General features: G+C 39.5%; 1 protein-coding gene and 1 pseudogene across 1 annotated transcript in view; one reads left to right on the top strand and one right to left on the bottom strand.

Moving 5' to 3' along the window:
- Positions 1–22,149, top strand: part of SNX27 (sorting nexin 27) — an 85,510-nt gene that overhangs the window by 42,103 nt on the left and 21,258 nt on the right. Inside the window, exons 3-7 of the mRNA XM_030846483.2 lie at positions 10,544–10,736; positions 12,348–12,412; positions 14,213–14,317; positions 17,269–17,347; positions 19,593–19,756. Of these exons, the coding sequence (XP_030702343.1) occupies positions 10,544–10,736; positions 12,348–12,412; positions 14,213–14,317; positions 17,269–17,347; positions 19,593–19,756 (606 nt within the window). The remainder of the gene's footprint in view (positions 1–10,543; positions 10,737–12,347; positions 12,413–14,212; positions 14,318–17,268; positions 17,348–19,592; positions 19,757–22,149) is intronic.
- On the bottom strand, positions 5,188–6,549 carry LOC115847020 (protein FAM117A pseudogene; annotated as a pseudogene).

The raw sequence follows: 22,149 nt of genomic DNA, 5'->3' as shown, positions 1-22,149 counted from the left end.
TCTGCATAGAGACATCCCTTTGACATTTCTTGTAAAGTTGGTTTCATGGTGCTAAACTCTTTCAGTTTTTTCCTGTCTGTAAAACTTTTGATTTCTCCTTCAAATCTGAATGATTTGAATAATTATTCAAATTATTGAATAATTTGCCAGGTAGAGTATTCTTGGTTGCAGGTTTTTTCTTTTCATCACTGTAAATATATTGTGCCACTCCCTTCTGGCCTGCAGAGTTTCTGCTGAAAAGTCAACTGATAGCCTTATGGGAGTTCCCTTGTGCATAACTAGTTGCTTTTCCCTTGCTGCTTTTAATATTCTCTCTTTATCTTTAATTTTTGCTATTTTAATTACAATGTGTCTTGGTGTGGTCCTCTTTGGGTTGATCTTGTTTGGGACTCTCTGTGCTTCCTGGATATGGATGTCTGCTTTCTTTCCCAAGTTAGGGAAGTTTTTAGCTATTATGTCTCCTAATACGTTCTCTGCACCTTTTTCTCTCTCTTCTCCTTCTGGGACCCCTGTTACGTGAATGTTATAAGCTTGATGTTGTCCTAGAGGTGTCTTAAACTGTCCTCATTTTTGAAAATTATTTGTCCTTTTTTCTGTTCAGCTTGAGTGATTTCCTCCACTCTGTCTTCCAGTTTTCTGATCCATTCCTCTGTATCATCTAATCTCCTGTTGAATCCTTCTAGTGTATTTTTAATTTTAGTTATTGTATTTTTCATCTCGGCTTGGTTCTTCTTTATATTTTCTAACTCTTTGTTAGAAACTTCTAACTTCTCACTGTGTTCATCCAGTCTTCTCCAAAGTTCTTTGAACATTTTTATGATCATTACCTTGAACTCTATTGCATAAATTGCTTATCTCCATTTCACTTAGTTCTTCTTCTAGGGTTTTGTCTTGTTTCTTTGTTTGGAACATATTCCTCTATCGCCTCATTTTGCCAAATTCTGTGTTCTTATTTCTATGTATTTGGTAGGTTGGTATGTTTCCTGATCGTGGAGAAGTGGCCTTATGTAGGAAATGCCTATGGGCCAGCAGCATACTCCCCTCTGGTCACCAGACCTCTATGCTTTAGGGGTGCCATCTATGTGGGCTGCATGGGCCCTTCTGTTGTGTCAGGCTGACTACTGTGGGTGCCTTGGTAAGCATGGGTGGCCCCTGATCAGGTTGGTTGCCAGGCCTTGCCTAGTGCAGAAGTTGCCAGTGACTGGTGGGTGGGGCCATGTCCTGGGAAGGTTCTGGGGCTGGTGTCAGCCTGCTGGTGAGTGGGGCCAGTTCCTGACTTCGCTGGCTGTGGGGCCCAGGGTTTCCCAGAGTTGATATTGACCCACTGGTAGGTGGGGCTGGATCCCTGGGTAGCTGGCCAATAAATATATGGAGAGGTGATGATCAGCATCATTACTAATCATGGAAATGTAAATTAGGACCATAGTGAGAAATCTTTTCATACCCATTCCACTGGTAAAAATTAAGAGGATCTTTTTATATTATTACTGAAAGGAGTAAAAATTGATGTAACTGCTTTAGCTTACAGTTTGGCATTATCTCCTTAGGTTGAATATTCACATACCTTATAACTCTGCAGTTCCTCTTCTAGGGTATACCCAGGAGAATCTCTTATATATGTACTATAGGGGACATATGCACAAATGTTCATAGCAGCATTGTTCATAATAGCCAAAACTAAGAAGTAGTAAAACCCAGAAACAACCTGAATACCCATCAAAAGAACAGATTTTTGAAAAGCGAAACAACGAAGTGTCGTATACAACAGAATAAACAACAAAGATATATAACGTTGTGGATGAGACTAAGTGAAAAAATAAGTCCCAAAAGGTCTCATTCTGCATGATAGCCTTTTCATAAAACTAAAATACCCTTCAAAAATTAAAATAAAAAATATAAGGATTACATATAAATGCAGGAAAAAACTATAAAAAGAAAAACAAGGGAATAACGAAACATGGTTGAACATAATAATTTTGGGAGTTAGAGAAACAGGGAGATAGGGTGAAGGAGGCAGAGACTATATGGTTAGAAATGTTTTTGTCAAGGTCTTAGCTTTTAGTTTGCTTTTCACAATGTTAAAAATAACTAAATAGGGACTTTCGTGGTGGTCCAGTGGTTAAGACTCTGCGCTTCCACTGTAGGTGGCACAGGTTCAATCCCTGGTTGGGGAACTAAGATCCCACATGATGTATGGCATGGTCAAAAAAATAAAAGTAAAATAAAAATAACCAAATTAAATATCCAAACAAAGAGTTTGCCAAAATGAGACTGTGTTATGAACCAAGGATTGTGATTAATCCAATTCTGTACACCTGAGGTCCAAATAAAGAAAATAGATACCATTTATGACCTACATTAGGGAAAACACATACACACACACACACACACATACACACTAAACCTAAGTTCTTTAGGATCATGTTGTTTCCTTTTGCTTTTTTTCTTTCCAAGAAGAAGCCTAAATACTTCAGTATTTGGGAAGAATCCCTTAGTTAAGGATCTCACACCTTTCACCCAGAAATCAGCTAAGAGTGCTGTATCTCCTTTTGCTATTATAAGCAGCTTATGAATAGCAAATAATGTGTCCTTTGAAGATGAATTTTCAGCTAAAAACAAGATTAAATGGCAAGGGAGCATTGGAAACAATTTGTTGATCATAATGTACATTGAAGATTCATTCAGATCAATAGCATGGACTAGATCAGGGTCTATTTGACATATGTAAGCAGAACTTGGGTGATGTTGTCATGGCCAAATTGTCATCATTCTTTTCTTCTAATCACTTTTGCATTGTATAAGGAGAGTCTCTTCTGTGTGTTCAGTAGCACAATTCCTGTTGGTTACTAGAGGTTTGAGAAAGTGAGAACATTTTAATATTCAGATCCTACATAGAATGAGATGTTACCATTTAAAAGCCTTAAGAAATCTGTAGGTGGGAATTAAGGAAGCAACAAAATAAAGATCTCTGATATCTGGAATTTTGGGTTTTGCTATTGAATACAGAGCCCAGATATTACTAGAATTGCTTTCCCTTCAGTGGTTTGTGCTATTGTGAGAATTTATCAGTTACTGTCTTCTGGCATTCATTCCATAGAATTAATTCATGAGGATAAAGAGAGAAATGGCATGGTGTGGATTTTCAACATTTACATATTGAGAAATTTGGAAATTATTTCAAAGCTGAAGTTTGAAACTTTGACTTGCAGAATCCAGAGAGACAAAATTAGATCACTGATCAGAGATAAGTTGTACACTTTGCCCACTCGTAATTCATTCCTTTTCCCTTATTGGGGTCTAACTCAGCAAAGAGTATCTCAGGAGGGCTGTAACTTGTTACCCTTGGAAGCTGGCTTTGCAATCTGAACATTCTAACTTTTTTTTTTAAGAGCTCTTTATTGGAGTATAATTACTTCACAATACTGTGTTAGTTTCTGTTGCACACCAAAGTGAATCAGCCATATGCATACATATGTCCCCATATGCCCTCCCTCTTGAGGCTCCCTCCCATCTTCCCTATCCCACTCTTCTAGGTCATCGCAAATCACCGAGCTGATCTCCCTGTGCTATGCTGCTGCTTCCCATAACTGTTTTACATTTGGTAGTGTATAAATGTTGATGCTAATCTCACTACGCCCCAGCTTCCCCCTCCCACCCTGTGTCCTCAAGTCCATTTTCTATGTCTACATCTTTATTCCTGCCCTGCAACTAGGTTCATCAGTACCTTTTTTTTTTTTAGATTCCATATATATGTGTTAGAATATGGTATTTGCTTTTCTCTTTCTGACTTACTTCACTCTGTATGACAGACTCTGGGTCCATCCACCTCACTACAAATAACTCAATTTCGTTTCTTTTTATGGCTAAGTAATATTACATTGTATATATGTGCCACATCTTCTTTATCCATTCATCTGTCGATGGACATTTAGGTTGCTTCCATGTCCTGGCTATTGTAAATAGTGCTGCAGTGAACATTGTGGTACATGTCTCTTTTTGAATTATCATTTTCTCAGGGTATATGCCCAGTAGTGGGATTGCTGGGTCATATGGTAGTTCTATTTTTAGTTTTTTAAGGAACCTCCATACTGTTTTCCATAGTGGTTGTATCAATTTACATTCTCACCGACAGTGCAGGAGGGTTCCCTTTTCACCACACCCTTTCCAGCATTTATTGTTTCTAGATTTTTTGATGATAGCCATTCTGACTGGCATGAGGTGATACCTCATTGTAGTTTTTTTTTTTTCCCCTAGGAATACTTATTTATTTGGTCTATTAACACCAAGATCTGCAAAAAACAAACAAAAAAACACAACTTCTAAACACAGGATAATAAAACTTGAACATTAACATTCTTCTTCGATTTTGTGTAAGCTCTGCAGTATGGAAAATATACAGACTTCAAACAGCTGCAAAAATAGTGTCTTTGGGAGAAAATAGAGTTTCTACATCGATACAAGAAAAATAGGCATTTTTCTAACCCAGCCCAGTCCTGGGGCAGGTGGAGGGTGGAGAGTCACCACTTGCCACCCGGAGGAATGCCAGTTCTCCCTCTCCCCTACTACCCACCTGGGGCTGGGCAGGCTGGGCTGCTGCTTAAGACAATCTTAGGGTGAAAGCGAGATGAAAATGCCACTTAGGAAAACGCTTGGTTCCCCCTCTGCCAGCAGCTGGATTGGTCAAGTGTTATGGCCCTTTCGAGCTGCTTTGGTCAGCTCCTCCAATGAGAGGGAGGTAGGGGGATGGGACTGAGAGGATCGGGGAATCTATTCGGGTCTCCTCATCTGTGTCTGGGGAGGAGAGGTAAGGAAATCTGTGGTGTCCCCTCTCCTTTAATCATGGCTAGCTTGCTCCATGATAAAGACATGGGCCCCATACACTGTCCTTCGGACTCACACCCAGGGGTGGGGGACCCAAGACCTTCTGGTTGAGTTTTCCACCAAGTGAGGGGGTGACAAGAACACGGGTGTGACTTGTGAGCTGCCCAGCTTCTAGTGGAGGAGGCAGGTCCCCTCACATTCGAAGGGGCAGGGGTCCATCGGAAAGAGGACCCAGGGCTTTGACACAATAAATGAAAGTGCTCAAAGGCCAGGAGGGAAGGGCTCCTTCATCCCCCATCTCAGGGGAGCTCGGGAGGGGCCTGCCACCAAGGCTCTGGTCTCTATGGTGAAGTGGGAGTGGGGCCCTCAGACCACCAGGGAGCTCTGGAAAAGCGCAGGCTCTTCTGACGGTGGGGGCGCTGCCAAGACTCAAATGGCAGCGAGGAGGCCTTGGGGGGGCCTCTGGATCCTTCCGAGGCGGTGGCCTGGGGCTGGCCGGGGGAAGGGGGGACCCCGGGCTTGAGGGGCAGTTACGGAAGATGAAGCCCATGCTGGGGAAGAGGGGCTTCATCAAGCTGACGGGGCAGAAAGCCGAGCCGGTTGGGTTGAAATGGACTTTGTTCTTGTCAGGACAGGAAGTCAGGAAGGCCAGGTCAGGACCTGGGGACGTGGCCTCTTCAAACACCCGCAGTCTCTCACAGCCTTCCGGGGGTTCCCGTTTGAAGATGTAGCTGTGATTGGGCTGAGGGGAGGCGGCAAAGGCAAGGACTGGAGATGGGCTGCCCTCTTCAAGGAAGGCTGGGTGGCCTGGAGGGGAAGCTTTGTCACTGGGGATGGACGTCAGCTCCTCGGCTGCACCCTGGTGTTCCTCACGGCCAGTCTGGCCAGAAGGCTGGGGGGATGCCAGGGGCATGGAGGGAGAGCTGGCAAGGTTTCCAGGCTCCAGGAGGAGGAGGGGATGATCACAGCTGCCGCTCTGGAGGGGAGCTGGGGCTCGGTGTCCGTCAGGGATTTCAAGGATCTGCAGCAGCTCCTCCTCACCCTGCTCTTTCACAAACACCTCCTCCAGCTCTTGGTTGAGCCCTTCCAGGCTCCGGTGCAGGCAGGGGCTCAGTCGCAGGACAGAGGACCCTGAGGGGAAGCTGGGAGGGGACGCCCTCAGTGCTCCCCGCACAGCATGGTCCCCTTGGAGGGGGAGCCCCGCTCCTTCTCTTTCCCGCTGCGGCTAAGCTTTGTCCTCTGCAGCTGTTGCTTCAACTTGGTAATCTCTTTTCGGTGGTCTGTGCTGCCCCAGGACGCTGAGCGCAAGTGTGTACACGAGCTGGCCCGCTCACCTTCAAGCTCTTGCCAGGACAGGGGGGTCTGGGTGGCCTTGTCATTGGTACAGCAGGTGAAGGCCCCATCAGCATCTCGTGGCCACTGGCCCAGAAGGTAGGAGCTGAGGATGGTGTCCAGGGAGAATGTACGCCGGACCTGGGGTGGCTAAGGCCTACACACTGGCTTTTCTGGGGCCACGGAACACGGGACGCTGGCTGCGCGGCCACTCCCGTCCCGGCGCTGGTGCGGCTGCTGCAGCTGGAAAGGGACAGTGGCCCTGAGCGGCTGCAGCCCAGCCCGGGGAAAGCCGGCGGGGGCTGGGGGAGAGCAGCCCTGCCGGAGGCCCCCTGCCCCTCCGTGCCCTGGCCCCCAGGCACCTCCGCCTCTGCCGCCCACTGCGGCCCCCGCCATCGCCCGCCCGCCTGACTGCTGGCCTGCCTCGGCCCCACAGCGAGCCCCACACTCTCATTGTAGTTTTGATTTGCATTTCTCTAATAATTAGTGATGTTGAGCATCTTTTCATGTGCCTCTTGCCCATCTGTATGAATATTCTAACTTTTGAAGTTTTGTAGGATATGGTCAGTTGGAGAAGACAGTGACCAGTGATCATTAAATTCAGCGTGCTATCGCAAGCTTGACAAACATCATCTAATTCCATGTATGAGCCAGCCAGTCTGAGGGTTTACATTAAGGTGGAAAAATTCTAGTAGCACTGTCAGCCTGTGTATATCTTTAGTTCCTATTTGATAATCTTCCTTCAAGTCCAGAGAATATATTTTTTGACGGATATTTTCATTTGTAATGAGACTATGGTCGTTTCTCATGGATCATGGACATTCATGAGTTGATTCAGCAGGGAGTCAGTCATTTTCTTTGCAAATGAGTGTGTCCAAACCAGGGAAATGGATGCTAATGGATCTTGGTTAATTTTAAGGGCAAGTGAAGAACAAAGTAGTCTGTTGTGATCTCTTTTTGTATGTTTCTCATTTGCTAATAAGCACAGTTAACTTACAAACAGTTTGTGTTTCCATACGAATTGTAAAATTTTTTGTTCTAATTCTGTGAAGAGTGCCATTGGTAGTTTGATAGGGATTGCATTGAATCTGTAGGTTGATTTGGGTAGTACAGTCATTTTCACAATATTGATTCTTCCAATCCAAGAACATGGTATATTTCTCCATCTGTTTATGTCATCTTTGATTTCTTTCATCAGTGTTTTAGCCTGAGAAAACCATAATTCAAAAAGAGACATGTACCACAATGTTCATTGCAGCACTATTTATAATAGCCAGGACATGGAAGCAACCATTCATCGACAGATGAATGGTTAAAGAAGATATGGCATATATATACAATGGAATATTACTCAGCCATAAAAAGAAATGAAATTGAATTATTTTTAGTGAGGTGGATGGACCTAGAGTCTCATACAGAGTGAAGTAAGAAAGAGAAAAACAAATACCATATGCTAACACATATGTATATATATGGAATTCAAAAAAAAAAGAATGGTACTGATGAACCTAGTGACAGGGCAGGAATAAAGATGTAGACATAGAGAATGGACTTGAGGACACAGGGCGGAGGGGGAAGCTGGGGCGAAGTGAGATTAGCATCGACATATATACACTACTGAATGTAAAATAGTTATGGGAAGCAGCAGCATAGCACAGGGAGATCAGTTCAGTGCTTTGAGATGACCTAGAAATGTGGGATAGGGAGGATGGGAGGGAGGCTCAAGAGGGAGGGGATATGGGGATATATGTATGCATATGACTGATTCACTTTGTTGTACAACAGAAACTAACAGTATTATGAAGCAGTTATCCTCCAATAAAGGTCTATTAAAAAAACAACAACGGTTTGGCTCTTTTGGAAGCCATTCCTACCTGCATTAAAGTATTACTGAACTGTCAGGCATCCTATTTATAGTTCTGTTCCCTTTGACTTCACATTTAAGTGGAAAGAGGTGGGTGGTGAGAGGCTATTTGATGTTACTCTTCTCACCTTATAAGAAACTGAAATTTTAGGATTGAAATTGTCACAAAGGCCTCTCAAGTTGTAGGGTTCTTTCTACCCTAGGAAATGTTTTTCTAGACTTGCGATCACTCAAGTCATCATCATTGAGGAAATCCAGTCATAGTCTTTCTGTGTGTTATCAAAGACCTAGTCTACTCTTCCCTGGAAAAAGACATTGGGGAATACCTAATTCACCAATGCCACTAAGCTAGCTTTACTCCCTTCCTTCCTTCCTTGTGTGAGGAACTCAGACTGATTTTTAACACCAGTAGGGTTGTAGACTTGCTTTTTAAGCAAAGGAATGATGATGTTCTTGAGAAATTTGGGAAGTTTAGTTTGAGAAGTAAGTATATAAGACCAGGTTGACTGAATAAGACTTTCTTGAGACTGCCTGCCCTTAAGAGAATGTGTGGTCTTGTCTGAGGGGAAGACTGTTTTCCTTTTAATGCTTTTGTACTTAAGAAGGAATACTTGGTAATATGTGTGATTCATTACAATCAGTTATAAATTTGAGCGATAATTATAAGAAGAAAACTCATTGATCAGGATCATACTCATCCCTGGACACTATTTGATAGTGGTTAGAGGCTTTGCTTTCAAGTAGGGGAGGGATCATAGGAGGAGAGTTGTGAGAGAGGAGTTTTTAAATTATTGTTGCATTTAATTTATACTTCCTAAATCACAGAAGCATGGAAAAGATTCTTCCTGAGATTGAAGGAAGGGCTTTGGTGTATACATTCTCAGTGACTAAGTCTTTATTGATTTATTTATTAAATTGAAGTATCGTTGATTTACCGTATTGTGCTAATTACTGCTGCACAGCAAAGTGATTCAGTTATACATAAATATACTTTTTTTTGTATTCTTTTCCATTATGGTTTATCATAGGATATTGAATATAGTTCTCTGTGCTGTACAGTAGGACCTTGTTGTTTATCCATTCTGTGTATAAAAGCTTACATCTGCTAACACCCACCTCCCACTCTATCCCTCCCGCAACCCCCTCTCCCTTGGCAACCACCAGTCTGTTCTCTATGCTCAGTGACTAAGTCTTGATTACATGAGTAGATGACCTATTTTGTGCACATTTAAATTTTTGAATGATTTTTGCTAAGCCAGTAAATGTGATTTGGGGCTAATTTTCCCATCTCTGCATAATTTGATATGTTCTGAGAATACAAAGTAACTTAGATTATTTGATGTTTTTGGATTATGCATCCCACCACTTTCCTTTATGAGGACACATATTTAAGAATTACACATACATACATTCATTTCTTCATCAAATATTTACTGAGTGCCTACTGTGTGCCAGGCCCTGTTCTAGAAGTTTGGCATGCATCTGTGAACAGTAGACAGAAATCTCTACCTATTTCTTTTTTATTTTTAAAATATTTATTTATTTATTTAGGCTGTGCTGGGTCTTAGTTGTGGCACGTGGGATCTTTGTTGTGGCATGCGGGATCTTTTAAGTTGTGGCATGCGGGATCTGTAAGTTGCGGCATGCAGGCTCATAGTTGCGGCATGTGGGCTTCTTAGTTATGGTGTGCGGACTCCTTAGTTGTGGCATGCGGACTCCTTATTTGTGGCATGCGGACTCTTAGTCATGGCATGTGAACTCTTAGTTGTGGCATGCATGCAGGATCTAGTTCCCCGACCAGGGATTGAATCCAGGGCCCCTGCATTGGGAGCTCGGAGTCTTACCCACTGGACCACCAGGGAAGTCCCTCTACCTATTTCTTTATGAGGATTATTAACTGTTTATATGAGGAGGTCCTTAGAGTACATTTATTCTTCAACTTTTTGTTAACCCTGTTTTAATGATGGAAGGGAGAAGAACAAAACTAGGGATATCTGACTTCAGGAAAGGAGTTTTTGCAAAAATGATCTATTTGGTAACAAAAATGTCACTATTGCTTACATCAATTTTAGATCTTGTCTTTGGAAGTGTGGTTCACACACAAATATTAGTCACATTGCTTTATAATCAATTCTAATTTTTTACATCTCTCTCCAAATTTGCCTGCTTGTTCATTCACTTTACTTACCACATTGGCTTTGAATGATCTTTCACTTTCTGAAAATAAAATCTACCCTTAAAATCTGGTAATTGCCTCTGAAGATATTTAAAACAATGTGTTGGAGGTAATTGTAATATCAAAAATAAGATCATGGGCCCCCTGAAGGCAGTAGCCCTCTTTTGTACATATAATTTCAGGCATCTTTATTAAAAGTAAATCTTGTTTTACAGTGACCTTGAATATATATTCTCTGTTAAGTGTGTATCAGAATATACCTAACCGGTATCAATCTGAGCCTGACTGTAGGTGATTCTGTGATTTAATTTGCAGTAAGTAGGCTTTTTTTTGTTCTTCACCCTCACCAGGTATACAATGTTTACATGGCAGGGAGGCAGTTGTGTTCTAAGCGGTACCGGGAGTTTGCCATCCTACACCAGAACCTGAAGAGAGAGTTTGCCAACTTTACATTTCCCCGACTTCCAGGGAAGTGGCCATTCTCTTTATCAGAACAGCAATTAGATGCCCGACGTCGGGGGTTGGAAGAATATCTAGAAAAAGGTAAGCCAGGCTATTAAACTCTACTATCTTGAGTAAAAATAGGGTCTAGGTATATATTGCAGCTCCTAAACTGCATAGCTAAGTTTCCTGAAACTCAACAGTGAAAGTAAATCAGGTTTTTGACTTAGGTGTTGAATGATCTGAGCTTTGAAGCCAAGAGTAAAATGTTCAGTACAGCAATTAATAGCCTATTTTATTGACTCGCCAAACACTTAACAACAACAGAAAAATGCATAATTATTTTTTGATGCATTAAGGACCTTTATTTATTTGTAGGGTTATATTTTTGCACACAGCAAACATATACAGACTCAGCAACATGCTAAATTGATTTGGGAACTAGATGGGCAGTATTTAAGACATTTTTATGAAAGTGATTTTGGTTCACTGGCATGTCCTACTTGAAAATTCCTTATTCCTCTTACACGTGTCCATGGATAGGTTTGATGAGTTGTAGGTAAGCTAATGTTCCCTTTTTCTAAGTAGGTTATAGGTAGAAATATTAAAACTTATTTGTTATCTCAGGACCTCCAAACAATACATTAGGAGTCTTTGGATGTGGATGCTGAAACGTTTGTCTAGAAAGGCAGGGAGAAATGACACAGATCTCCTGAATAAGATGGTTCAGTTTGTGGCTCAGAGAAGAGACCTTGTTTTGCTACGTTATAGTTACATAATTTGCTAGGCATGCAATAGGCTTTTCTTTAAAATACTAATTTAACAGAATAATGGTCTTATGTGGTATTTAATAATTCTGTGTCCTTGTAGAAGAACTAATTGACCTAGTTGAATTTTTTTTAAACTTTGGTAGAGAGCTTTATCCCTGAAGAAAAACCATTTCCCCCATAGAAGGTAGTTAAACTTCATCTATTTTTAGCTTTTCTCTAACATGGAATGGCCTCCTAACACAGCCTTTGGGAAATGAGAAAGAGTACAATTTTTTTTTTAATAAAATGAAGTAAAATCAGCAGTGTAATTTATTATCCTCAGGAGAATGTTAGGAAATTAACTCTCTTAGATTTAGATGATTACCTACCTACCTGCCTGTTTTCTTTTCCTTCCTTCTCCCTTTCTCTCTCTCTCTCTTTTTTAGTTGTAGTTGTCTTGAAGTTAAAGTTAGTGAGGTGAGAAGATGAGAAGATGTGCTCAGCTTAATACTTGATTACCTACCCATTTTTTTCCAAAGTGGCTTTAAATGCTTATGATTCTCTTACTGGCCTGCTCCTAGGCCAAATAGATATTTTTCTTTGTATTTTAATTTTGTGTTTATTCCTAATTGACCTTACCCTTGCTCTATTGTCTAGCTTATTAATAGTTAACACAAGACAGCAAAGTTAGATTTACTGAACTTTTATTTCTCTTTTACAGGTAACTTCCTTTGTCTATGTTTAATGTTTTTAATAAGCTACATCTTTGTACGTCTATTATTCCTCTGTTCTGGTTCATATTTATATAAATGTTTGTTGTGCCGTAAAATATCATGTGTCAGGGATGGCATACTACCTCAGCACTGCCTGCTAATGATGGTTTATACTTAAACCTTGATATGTTCTTGACTTTATATTCTTGATTTTAGGGCCTCATGCCAGATTCTGTCTTTGTTTTCTATAGTGTGCTCAATACGAGTCATTGGTGAGAGTGACATCATGCAGGAATTCTTATCAGAATCAGATGAGGTAGGTGAATACCCACTATAGTGACTGTTTACCTCTTGGCTCCTTGTGGGGGAAAATAAAGATATCGATGATGGATTGAATTGCCATAAATTCTCTAAATGACTGTTTTTTCAACTTCCTTTTGTTATGTGTCCTGCTTATCCTTCAAGACCTAGTGCTAGGTCCACCTTCTCTTTGAAGCCTCCCCTGATATTCAGGGGATACACATTGATTTTTCATTCCACCAAGAACTTCCTCAGTCAGTACACATAATTATCACCTTGTTGCTATCTCAGTCTCTAATTTTTTTTTTTTTTTTTGCGATACGCGGGCCTCTCACTGTTGTGGCCTCTCCCGTTGCGGAGCACAGGCTCCGGATGTGCAGGCTCAGTGGCCGTGTCTCACGGGCCCAGCCGCTCCGCAGCATGTGGGATCTTCCCGGACCGGGGTGCGAACCCGCGTCCCCTGCATCGGCAGGCGGACTCTCAACCACTGCGCCACCAGGGAAGCCCTCTAATTTTTTATACATATAGTCAGATGATCCCTTTATAATTTTACTTTACTAGATCATGAGCTACCTGTAGGTAAGAGCTAAATCTTTTTTTTTTCAGCTTTTTGAATATAATTGTTAAATATGAATTGTATATATTAAGGTGTACAACTTGATGTTTTGATATCTGTATACATTGTGAAACGATCACCATAATCAAGTTAACTAACCTATCCATCATCTCATTACCATTTCCTCCTCCCTTTTCTCTTCTTTCCTTCCTTCCTTTCTTCACTTCAGATCTACCCCCTTAGCAAATTTCAAATATAGAATATAGTATTGTTAACTATGATCACCACGCTGTACATTAGATCTTCAGAACAAGAGCTAAATCTTGAACATCTTTATATTCCCAGTGCCTTACCACAATGTCAGGCATTTTGTAGGTGCTTAATAAATATGAATTAAATAGAAGAATGACTATGTAATGCTGCTGTATTAAATAGTGTGTCATCCACTAATTATTTTATATGTATATGTTTTATTTCCCCAGCTAGATTATAAGTTTCTTGCAGACAAGGGCTTTTATAACAAAGTAATGCTTAGGATAGTTTTAGGCAATGAATAGTAGTTTTTTTAAAGTGGTAAATGAAGATGGACTTGTTTCTAAATAGTTGTTTCTCTGTAATAAAAATTACAAGGTCACAAATTTGTTAGAGGAATGTGTTAATTTTCAAAAGCAGTAAGAGAGAAAGACTTCTTTCGAATTAAGGAGGATAAGAATTGTTTACTCTTTGCTAGAAGAAAATTGGACATCAGACTAACTCAGATTCCTGAGTTTCATCAATTTTTCCTTTCAAAGGTGTCATGATTATTTCAGGGTTCAGAAAGGAACTTAGGATACCTCTTGAGCCAATCTAGCATGCCTAACCATTTAAAACCAAAGAATATTTGTTGAAACTACTGCTTTTGGTTGTTTTCTTTTCTCATTTGTGAGTTCTGAATGTTTGAAAGTAAGCCAAAAATCTTATCTGTGTTTGACCTAGACTGATTCACACAAGTTTTCTGTTTTGAGATATGAACACGTTGGGTTCAACATATTTCTTTCCTCCCTGTTCATCTTAAAGGTTAACTTCTGCTGCAGCCTAAAGTCAGCTTTATGACTTGAAATGTATTGACTTATGTCTTTTTTCCCCTTTTCATTGGAACTCACTTTCTTTCTATCACAAGTTTAGGTTGTTTAGCTAGCATGTTGCAAGGAGAATGAGGATATACTGGGTCATAAATTCTTTTTTTTTTTTTAATTAATTCTTTTTCTGCCTTTTCCCCAGAACTACAATGGTGTGTCTGACGTAGAGCTGAGAGTAGCATTACCAGATGGAACAACAGTTACAGTCAGGGTTAAAAAGAACAGTACTACAGACCAAGTATATCAGGTAAATTAAACTTGAACAAGTAGGCTTGACATTGGTTGGTTTAAAACTAAGAAAGATAGATTAAATGAGTTAATACATATAAGGAGCTTGGAGTATCTGGCATGTAATAAATTTATTAAATGTTAGCTGCTGCTGTTGATGTTATGATTATTAACGTGGAAGTACTTTGTCCTCCTTGAAAGAAAGATACAATAAATATCCCCAGGTTGTAATGGTTGTGATTAGCACCCCCTCTTTTTAATTGTAAAAGACTTTCTAATGTATATGAAAATAGAATAGTACAGTGAAACTCCATGTACTCATCACTCATATTTAATAATCCTCAAGATTTTGCCACATTTGTGTTATATATCCTTTTTTCCTTTTCCTTTGTTTAAATATTTTAAAGCAAATTCCATGTTTTTCGACCTGTGTATATTTCAGTATACATCTCTAAAAAATATGGATGTTCCTCTTACATAATCACAAAGCCATTATCAAACCTAAAAAATTAACTACTTCCATGGTATTAACTAATAATAAATCCATAGTCAAGTTTTCCCAATTGTCTAAAAATGATTTTTAACAGTTGGTTTGTTATAATTTGGATCTAAACAAGGTCCTTATGTCCTTAAAAAACATTTGGTTTTTATGTTTGTTTTAATATAGAGCAGTCTGCCTTCCCTTCCCTTACCCAACTTTTTTCCCTTATGTTATTGTTTTATTGCAGAAATTGGGTCTGTGTCCTGTGGAATGTCCCACATTCTGAATTTATTTGTTTGCTTCTTTTGTCTATTTGTGTCATTTAATATGCCTTTCTGTCTACTTATATTTTCTATAAATGGAATTTTTCTCTAGAGGCTTGATTAGATTCAGGTTCAGCTTTTTGATGAGAGTACTTCATAATTGGTGCTATGTACTTCATATTGCTTCTCAACCGGAGGAACACAATATCTGGTTATCCACTTTTAGTGATTAATCAGTAGGTTTACATGGTAATAACCTGATGTCTCCATTGTTAAGTTCTTCACTGATCTTTTATCCAATAAGTGTATCACTGATGATTACTGTCCTAACCAGTGATTTCATTAAGGGTTGCAAAACGCTGATTTTCCAATTTTCTCATTTCTTCACATTTATTAACTAGAATTCTTCTGTAAAGAACTTTCCCTTATCAACTGAGGCTATTTAGTATCCTGAAATACAGTTTATAGGAAAAGGGGGATAAATATGTAATTCTTCCCTTTTATTGTCAGTTTTTGGCATAAAGGATCAATGCCCTAGCTGATTCCAGTGATGTCCAATGAGATAATTATTTTTTTAGTGTCATGTGGCTTTTTAGATACTCAGTATGATTTAATCAAGAACATATATTCTTTTTGGTGCTCACATTGTTCTGTCTTTGGTCAGTGGAATCTCCTTCACGTCTGCTCCTGTATTTTTGTGGTGCAACCCATTTGTTTATGATAGCATCCTTGCTTTTTGGTAGAACAAGATGCTCTGGGCTCATCTTTGTATATTTCCTATACTAGATCTTGAATGAGTCATTTCCCCAAGGAGTCTTTCCTTTCAGTGAGGAATGATATTTAAAGATCATGATCCGGGTGCTGGGTATAATTGTTTCTTTTAGGCCTTTTCATTGGTCTTTAATCCTGATTTGATCAAGATTTTCAGGGAGACTAGTGGGTTTCTGGATATTAGTACTTATTTCTCCTTTGTGGCAAACAAAAACTTCACCCCCCAAATATTTACTGTATACCATGACAAAGGATATGTACAGGATCTGAGGTATTTCAGAAATTATAAAATGGTGGATTGATTGCAAGGAAAACATTAATTTTATATAACTTATTGATGTTTTGTTTCATTTTCAATACTTCTCTAGCAAGGCCCAACTTTTTCTTTCACTTCTCTCCTCACCCTGTTACTGAGACTTCTAGCTATAAGCCGTTTTCCAGACCTTGAGAAGATTTCAGTTTCTATCTAGTGCAGTATAGAATGGTAACTTAGAACACTTACAGTCTCCAGTTTCTGCCTCACATCAGGGATGAACCTAGGTCTGATATGTGAGTAGATACAGGAAGAAGGATATCATATTTGGTTTACTGAGACACTAATACTCAATAATTTTCTCTTGTTTAATTAACACCTTATTTATACATTTTGGGATTGATCTTGAAAAGGAATTTTGGTACTACTAGTTTGTGTTTTTTGCTTTGTGTTTTCTTGTTGTTATTTGTATGTAATTTCAATTTTCCTTTATTTGCATATGGAGTCTTTCAATTTCTTTTTATTTATCATGTTGGGACCTTAGTTCCTAGAGAGAAGGACTGATACTTGTTTAAAATGTCTCTGTTGTCCCAACATTTTGCTATTTTCACATGGATAAGGATGATGATAATTCTTAGGATATAGAGGTCCCCAGCATGAGACGTGGATCATCTGAAAAGTAAACAAGAATAATTTGTGAAGTATGAGCAAAATTGATAAACAATGTTTTAAGCTCAAGAACCAAAGATATAGATCTTGTATGTTAACAGCCTGTATATTAAATGTAGGCTGAATGTGTGAGACTAGATATTTAAGAATTTATTTTCTTTTTAAAATCTGTCCTTATGTAGCACATTTTTTGTAAGTGCTATTCTAAAAGATCCTCATGATATGAAGTCCTGTTTCAGAGAGCAAAGCTGATATTTAAGGAGAGACTGTTATTAGCTTTAATTGGAGGGGAGAAACTCATATTTAGAGATCATAGCTGTTTGGATCAAATAAAGGTATTTTTCTCTTTTATTTCATGCATATGTATTCATACATACAAAAAAGAGTAGCTGTGGACCATGAATTTAGTTTCTATGAAACCAAGATGGCAAAACCCTTCTCTTCTCCCTGCTCCTCATGCATATACCTGTCTTTTCCCACAGCACTGTCTGATTTTGTTTTCCTGAAACTAATCTATCCTGTTTACACTTTAGGCTATTGCAGCAAAGGTTGGCATGGACAGTACGACAGTGAATTACTTTGCCTTATTTGAAGTGATCAATCATTCCTTTGGTAAGTGCCAGTAACTAATATTACGTTTTGTTTGAGGATATTTTATCCTAATACTAAGAAACTGAAGCTCCCAAAAGCTGTCAAATTGAAACTGTTTGCCTAGAGAAGAAGATCTTGAAGACAAGGGGCAATCCCACTAATTGGGACTGTTTCTAACAAGCAGACAGGACAAATCCCATTAAGCATAATCCCACTAAGGCTAGATACCTGATCACCCCTTTTTCCTGTGTTGGCAGTATCAGTTACTTACACCCAGCACTGAATCAGATACTTTCATGAGATTTTTAAAAATCAGAGTTCAAAATTAATATATTCCAATGAAACAGCCTTAAAAAGAGGGGATTTTCTACTTAGCCACAGCTTGTTTTAGCGTACTTTATGGTTTTTGTAGATTTTTAAGAATAGCTTTTTGTTTTCAGGAGTTAGAAAGAAATATGTTGATTAAAAGCCTTTGCTTTTTAAAAAAATTAGTTTATTTATTTTTGGCTGTGTTGGGTCTTCGTTGCTGCGTGCAGGCTTTCTCTAGTTGCGGCGAGTGGGGGCTACTCTTCGCTGCAGTGCGTGGGCTTCTCATTGCGGTGGCTTCTCGTTGTGGAGCACGAGCTCTAGGCGGGCGGGCTTCAGTAGTTGTGGCACGCGGGCTCAGTACTTGTGGCTCTTGGGCTCTAGAGTGCACGCTCAGTAGTTGTGGTGCGCGGGCTCAGTTACTCCGTGGCATGTGGGATCTTCCTGGACCAGGGCTCGAACCCATGTCCCCTGCATTGGCAGGTGGATTCTTAACCACCGCTCCACGAGAGAAGTCCTGCAAACCACTTTTGACACGTTTGATCAGTCACAGCACCTTCTCCATACATTGCACAAATCTTTTTTTCCGTTTCAGTTGCGCTTTTACCTTTCTTGAAATAATAAAGCATAATATGCCGAAAATGTTGCTTTTTTCTTCCATCTTCAATATTAAAATGGCTATACAAAAATTCACCAATTTTGATAAGTTTTTTTAAATGCATGCTGATATGATAGCTGTCACAATACAGTCTGTTTCGAATGAAGTTAAAGACAACTAAGCACTACTGGAGCCATTTTATGGAAAAGACCGAACGAACTTTTTGGCCAACCCGGTGTTTAAGTTTGTGTAAACAGATATCCTCTTCCTAGGAAGTTTTATTGCACTGTGACAGAGATTTTCTCTTATATATTCTTTTATAAAAGCTAGGGATAGTTGCACTGAGACCACAAAGGGGAGGAAGTTGGAAGGCTTGCTTTAAATGACAGATTTCCTACGGTTTATGGGTCTTTTCCACATCATATATGTACAGGGCTAAGGCCAGAAACAACAGATAATATTGACTGATCAGAACTTCCTCATCCCGGAAAGGGAGAGAGTTTGGTAGATTTGAGTCGCCTTGCCATCCCAGGTCAAGGTAGAACAACTTTGATGCCCCCTAAAGCAGCTATCTCCCAATTGTTTATTGTCTTCCCAAATCTCTACAGTCTAACTAGGCAGATATAAATATTACAAAGGATTGCTAAGGATCCAGGACACTTGGATTCTAATCTTACCTTCTTCTCTAAGCTTTAGTTAACAAATAAAATGGGAAATATTAAATCTGTCTTTTGCTCTGTTATAAAGCCAAGTAAACATCAAGAGAAGAAAACTCCGCCTTTTTAAAGAAAAACAATATAGAAATTAAAAGTGGTAGTGTTTTATACTGCTTGAGTATTGTTAGGAAGAGGAAGTAAGGCTACCCAGAAGTCACTTTTCTTTGGTAAATGTCTAGACTTGTGGGGGGATGTGGAGAGCCTTTCAGCTCTTAACAATAAAAGCTGTTCATTGAGAACTGCCACATGAGAGACTCTGAATGCACCATAACTGGGTAAGAGGGGGAGGCTTGCTGTAAAGATGTTCAGTGGACATTGCTGTAACTTAACTCAGTTATGGATCAGATTTTTTAACTGACTTTGGAGTAGCTGATGTCTGCAAAGTCAGCATGTTAACTGAAAGGCATGTCATTCAGGTGAAAGATTTCAGTTAGCTTGAGGCTCAGTTGGCCAGTCATATTAGAAGGCGTAGATTTGGCTAGGCAAATTGATATTTTGTGGTCCCAAGGCAGAGCTCCTGGATGGAACTAAGCTGATGTGCTGGTTAATGATAACTTCCATTCTTGTCTGCTTTACACAGTTCATACTAGGGAGATGCCTTGTATGTCTTCTCACTCTAGCTTTCTTTGCTTTGTCTTCTCTTTAGTACGTAAGCTGGCACCTAATGAATTTCCTCATAAACTCTACGTCCAGAATTACACATCAGCTGTGCCAGGCACCTGCCTAACCATTCGAAAGTGGCTTTTTACGACAGAAGAAGAAATCCTCTTAAATGACAATGACCTTGCTGTTACCTACTTCTTTCATCAGGTGGGTGAACTGATCTCCCTGGAAAGGCCTGATTTCTTTTTCTGTTTGTATGTAGTGGTCATTTGCCAATACAGTGTGAATCCTTGAGTAAGCTGTTTTGTCTCCTGGATCTTAGTTAAATTTGTAAAATGTTCTGTCCCATTTTGACAAAAGATAAGTTTAAGAAGGTGGGGGGACTTCCCTGGTGGTGCACTGGTTAAGAATCCGCCTGCCAGTGCAGGGGACACGGGTCCGAGCCCTGGTCCAAGAAGATCCCACGTGCTGCAGAGCAGCTAAGCCAGTGCACCACAACTACTGAGCCTGTGCTCTAGAGCCCACAAGCCACAACTACTGAGCCTGTGTGCCACAACTACTGAAGCCCACACGCCTCGAGCCTGTGCTCCGCAACAAGAGAGGCCATCGTGATGAGAAGCCCTCACACTGCACTGAAGAGTAGCGCCCACTCACTGCAACTAAAGAAAGCCGGTGCACAGCAATGAAGAACCAACGCAGCCAAAAATAAATAAATAAAGCCATTAAAAAAAAAAAAGTTTAATAAGGGGATATCCTGGAGTTCAAAATGTATTTATTATTATTTTTTAAAGCAATAACAAATGAACATTATGGGGCTATGTTCTTTTTCAAAAAATTTTTCATCACAATTATACATACATAGAGCTTAAAGTATCAAATAGTTCTACACAGGTTATTATGAAAAATATTAGTTATTCCCACTTCTTTTCCTCTCATAGGCAACCATTTCATCTCTTTTAGCTTGTTTTTTGTTTTATTTCATCTTTTTAAAAAATTTTATTGAAGTATAGTTTATTCATAATGTTGTGTTAATTTCTGGTGTACAGCAGAGTGATTCAGTTATACATATATATTCTTTTTCATAGTCTTTTCCATTACGGTTTATTACAAGATATTGACTATAGTTCCCTGCGCTACATAGTAGGTCCTTGTTGGTTATCTGTTTTATATATAGTAGTGTGTACCTGCTAATCCTAAACTCTTAGTTTATCCCTCCCCCAGCCTGTTTCCCCTTTGGTAACCATGAAGTTTGTTTTTTATGTCTGTGAGTCTGTTTCTGTTTTGTAAAGAAGTTCATTTGTGTCATATTTTAGATCCCACATATAAATGATATCATATGATATTTGTCTTTCTCTGTCTGACTTCACTCAGTATGATAATCTCTAGCTCCATCCATGTTGCTGCAAGTGGCATTGTTTCATTCTTTTTTATGGTTGAGTAATATTCCACTGTGTGTGTGTGTGTGTGAGTGTGTGTATATACACACACACATACCACATCTTCTTTATCCATTCATCTGTCCACGGACATTTAGGTTGCTTCCATGACTTGGCTATTATAAATAGTGCTGCTATGAACATTGGGGCGCATGTATCTTTTCAAATTAGAGTTTTCTTCAGATGTATGCCCGAGAGTGGGATTGCTGGGTATTATGGTAATTCTATTTTTAGTTTACTGAGGAACCTCCATACTGTTTTCCATAGTGGCTACCCCAACTTACATTCCCACAAACAGGTATAGGAGGGTTCCCTTTTCTCCACATCCTCTCCAGCATTTGTTATTTGTAGATTTTTTTAACGATGGCCATTCTGATTGGTGTTAAGTGGTATCTTATTGTAGTTTTGATTTGTATTTCTCTAATAATTAGCGATGTTGAGCATCTTTCCATGTGCGTATTGGCCATCTGTATGTCTTCTTGGGAGAAATGGCTGTTTAGATCTTCTGCCCATTTTTTGATTGGGTTGTTTATTTTTTTGTTATTGAGTTGTATGAGCTGCTTGTATATTTTGGAAATTAAGCCCTTGTCAGTAGCATGGTTTGCAGATATTTTCTCCCAGTATGTAGGTTGTCTTTTTGTTTTGTTTATGGCTTCCTTTGCTGTGCAAAAGCTTAAAAGTTTGATTAGCTCCCATTTGTTTATTTTTGCTTTTATTTCTATTGCCTTGGGGAGACTGACCTAAGAACACATTGCTACAATTTATGTCTGAGAATGTTTTGACTATGTTCTCTTCTAGGAGTTTTATTGTGTCATGTCTTATATTTAAGTCTTTAAGCCATTTTGAGTTTATTTTTGTGCATGGCGTAAGGGAGTGTTCTAGCTTCATTGATTTGCACACGGCTGTCCAGCTATCCCAACACCACTTGCTAAAGAGACTATCTTTTCTCCACTGTATATTCTTGCTTCCTTTTCAAAGATTAAGTGACCATAGGTGTGTGGGTTTATTTCTGGGCTCTCTATTCTGTTCCATTGATCCATATATCTGTTTTTGTGCCAGTACCACACTGTTTTGATTACTGTAGCTTTGTAGTATTGTCCAAAGTCTAGGAAGATTATGCCTCCAGCTTTGTCATTTTTCCTTTTGGATTTCTTTGGCAATTCT

This window comes from Globicephala melas, chromosome 1, assembly GCF_963455315.2.
Source record: "Globicephala melas chromosome 1, mGloMel1.2, whole genome shotgun sequence".
Lineage (NCBI taxonomy): Eukaryota > Metazoa > Chordata > Mammalia > Artiodactyla > Delphinidae > Globicephala > Globicephala melas.
The sequence above is the reverse complement of the archived record's forward strand: the minus strand, read 5'-3'. Positions and strand labels throughout refer to the sequence as shown.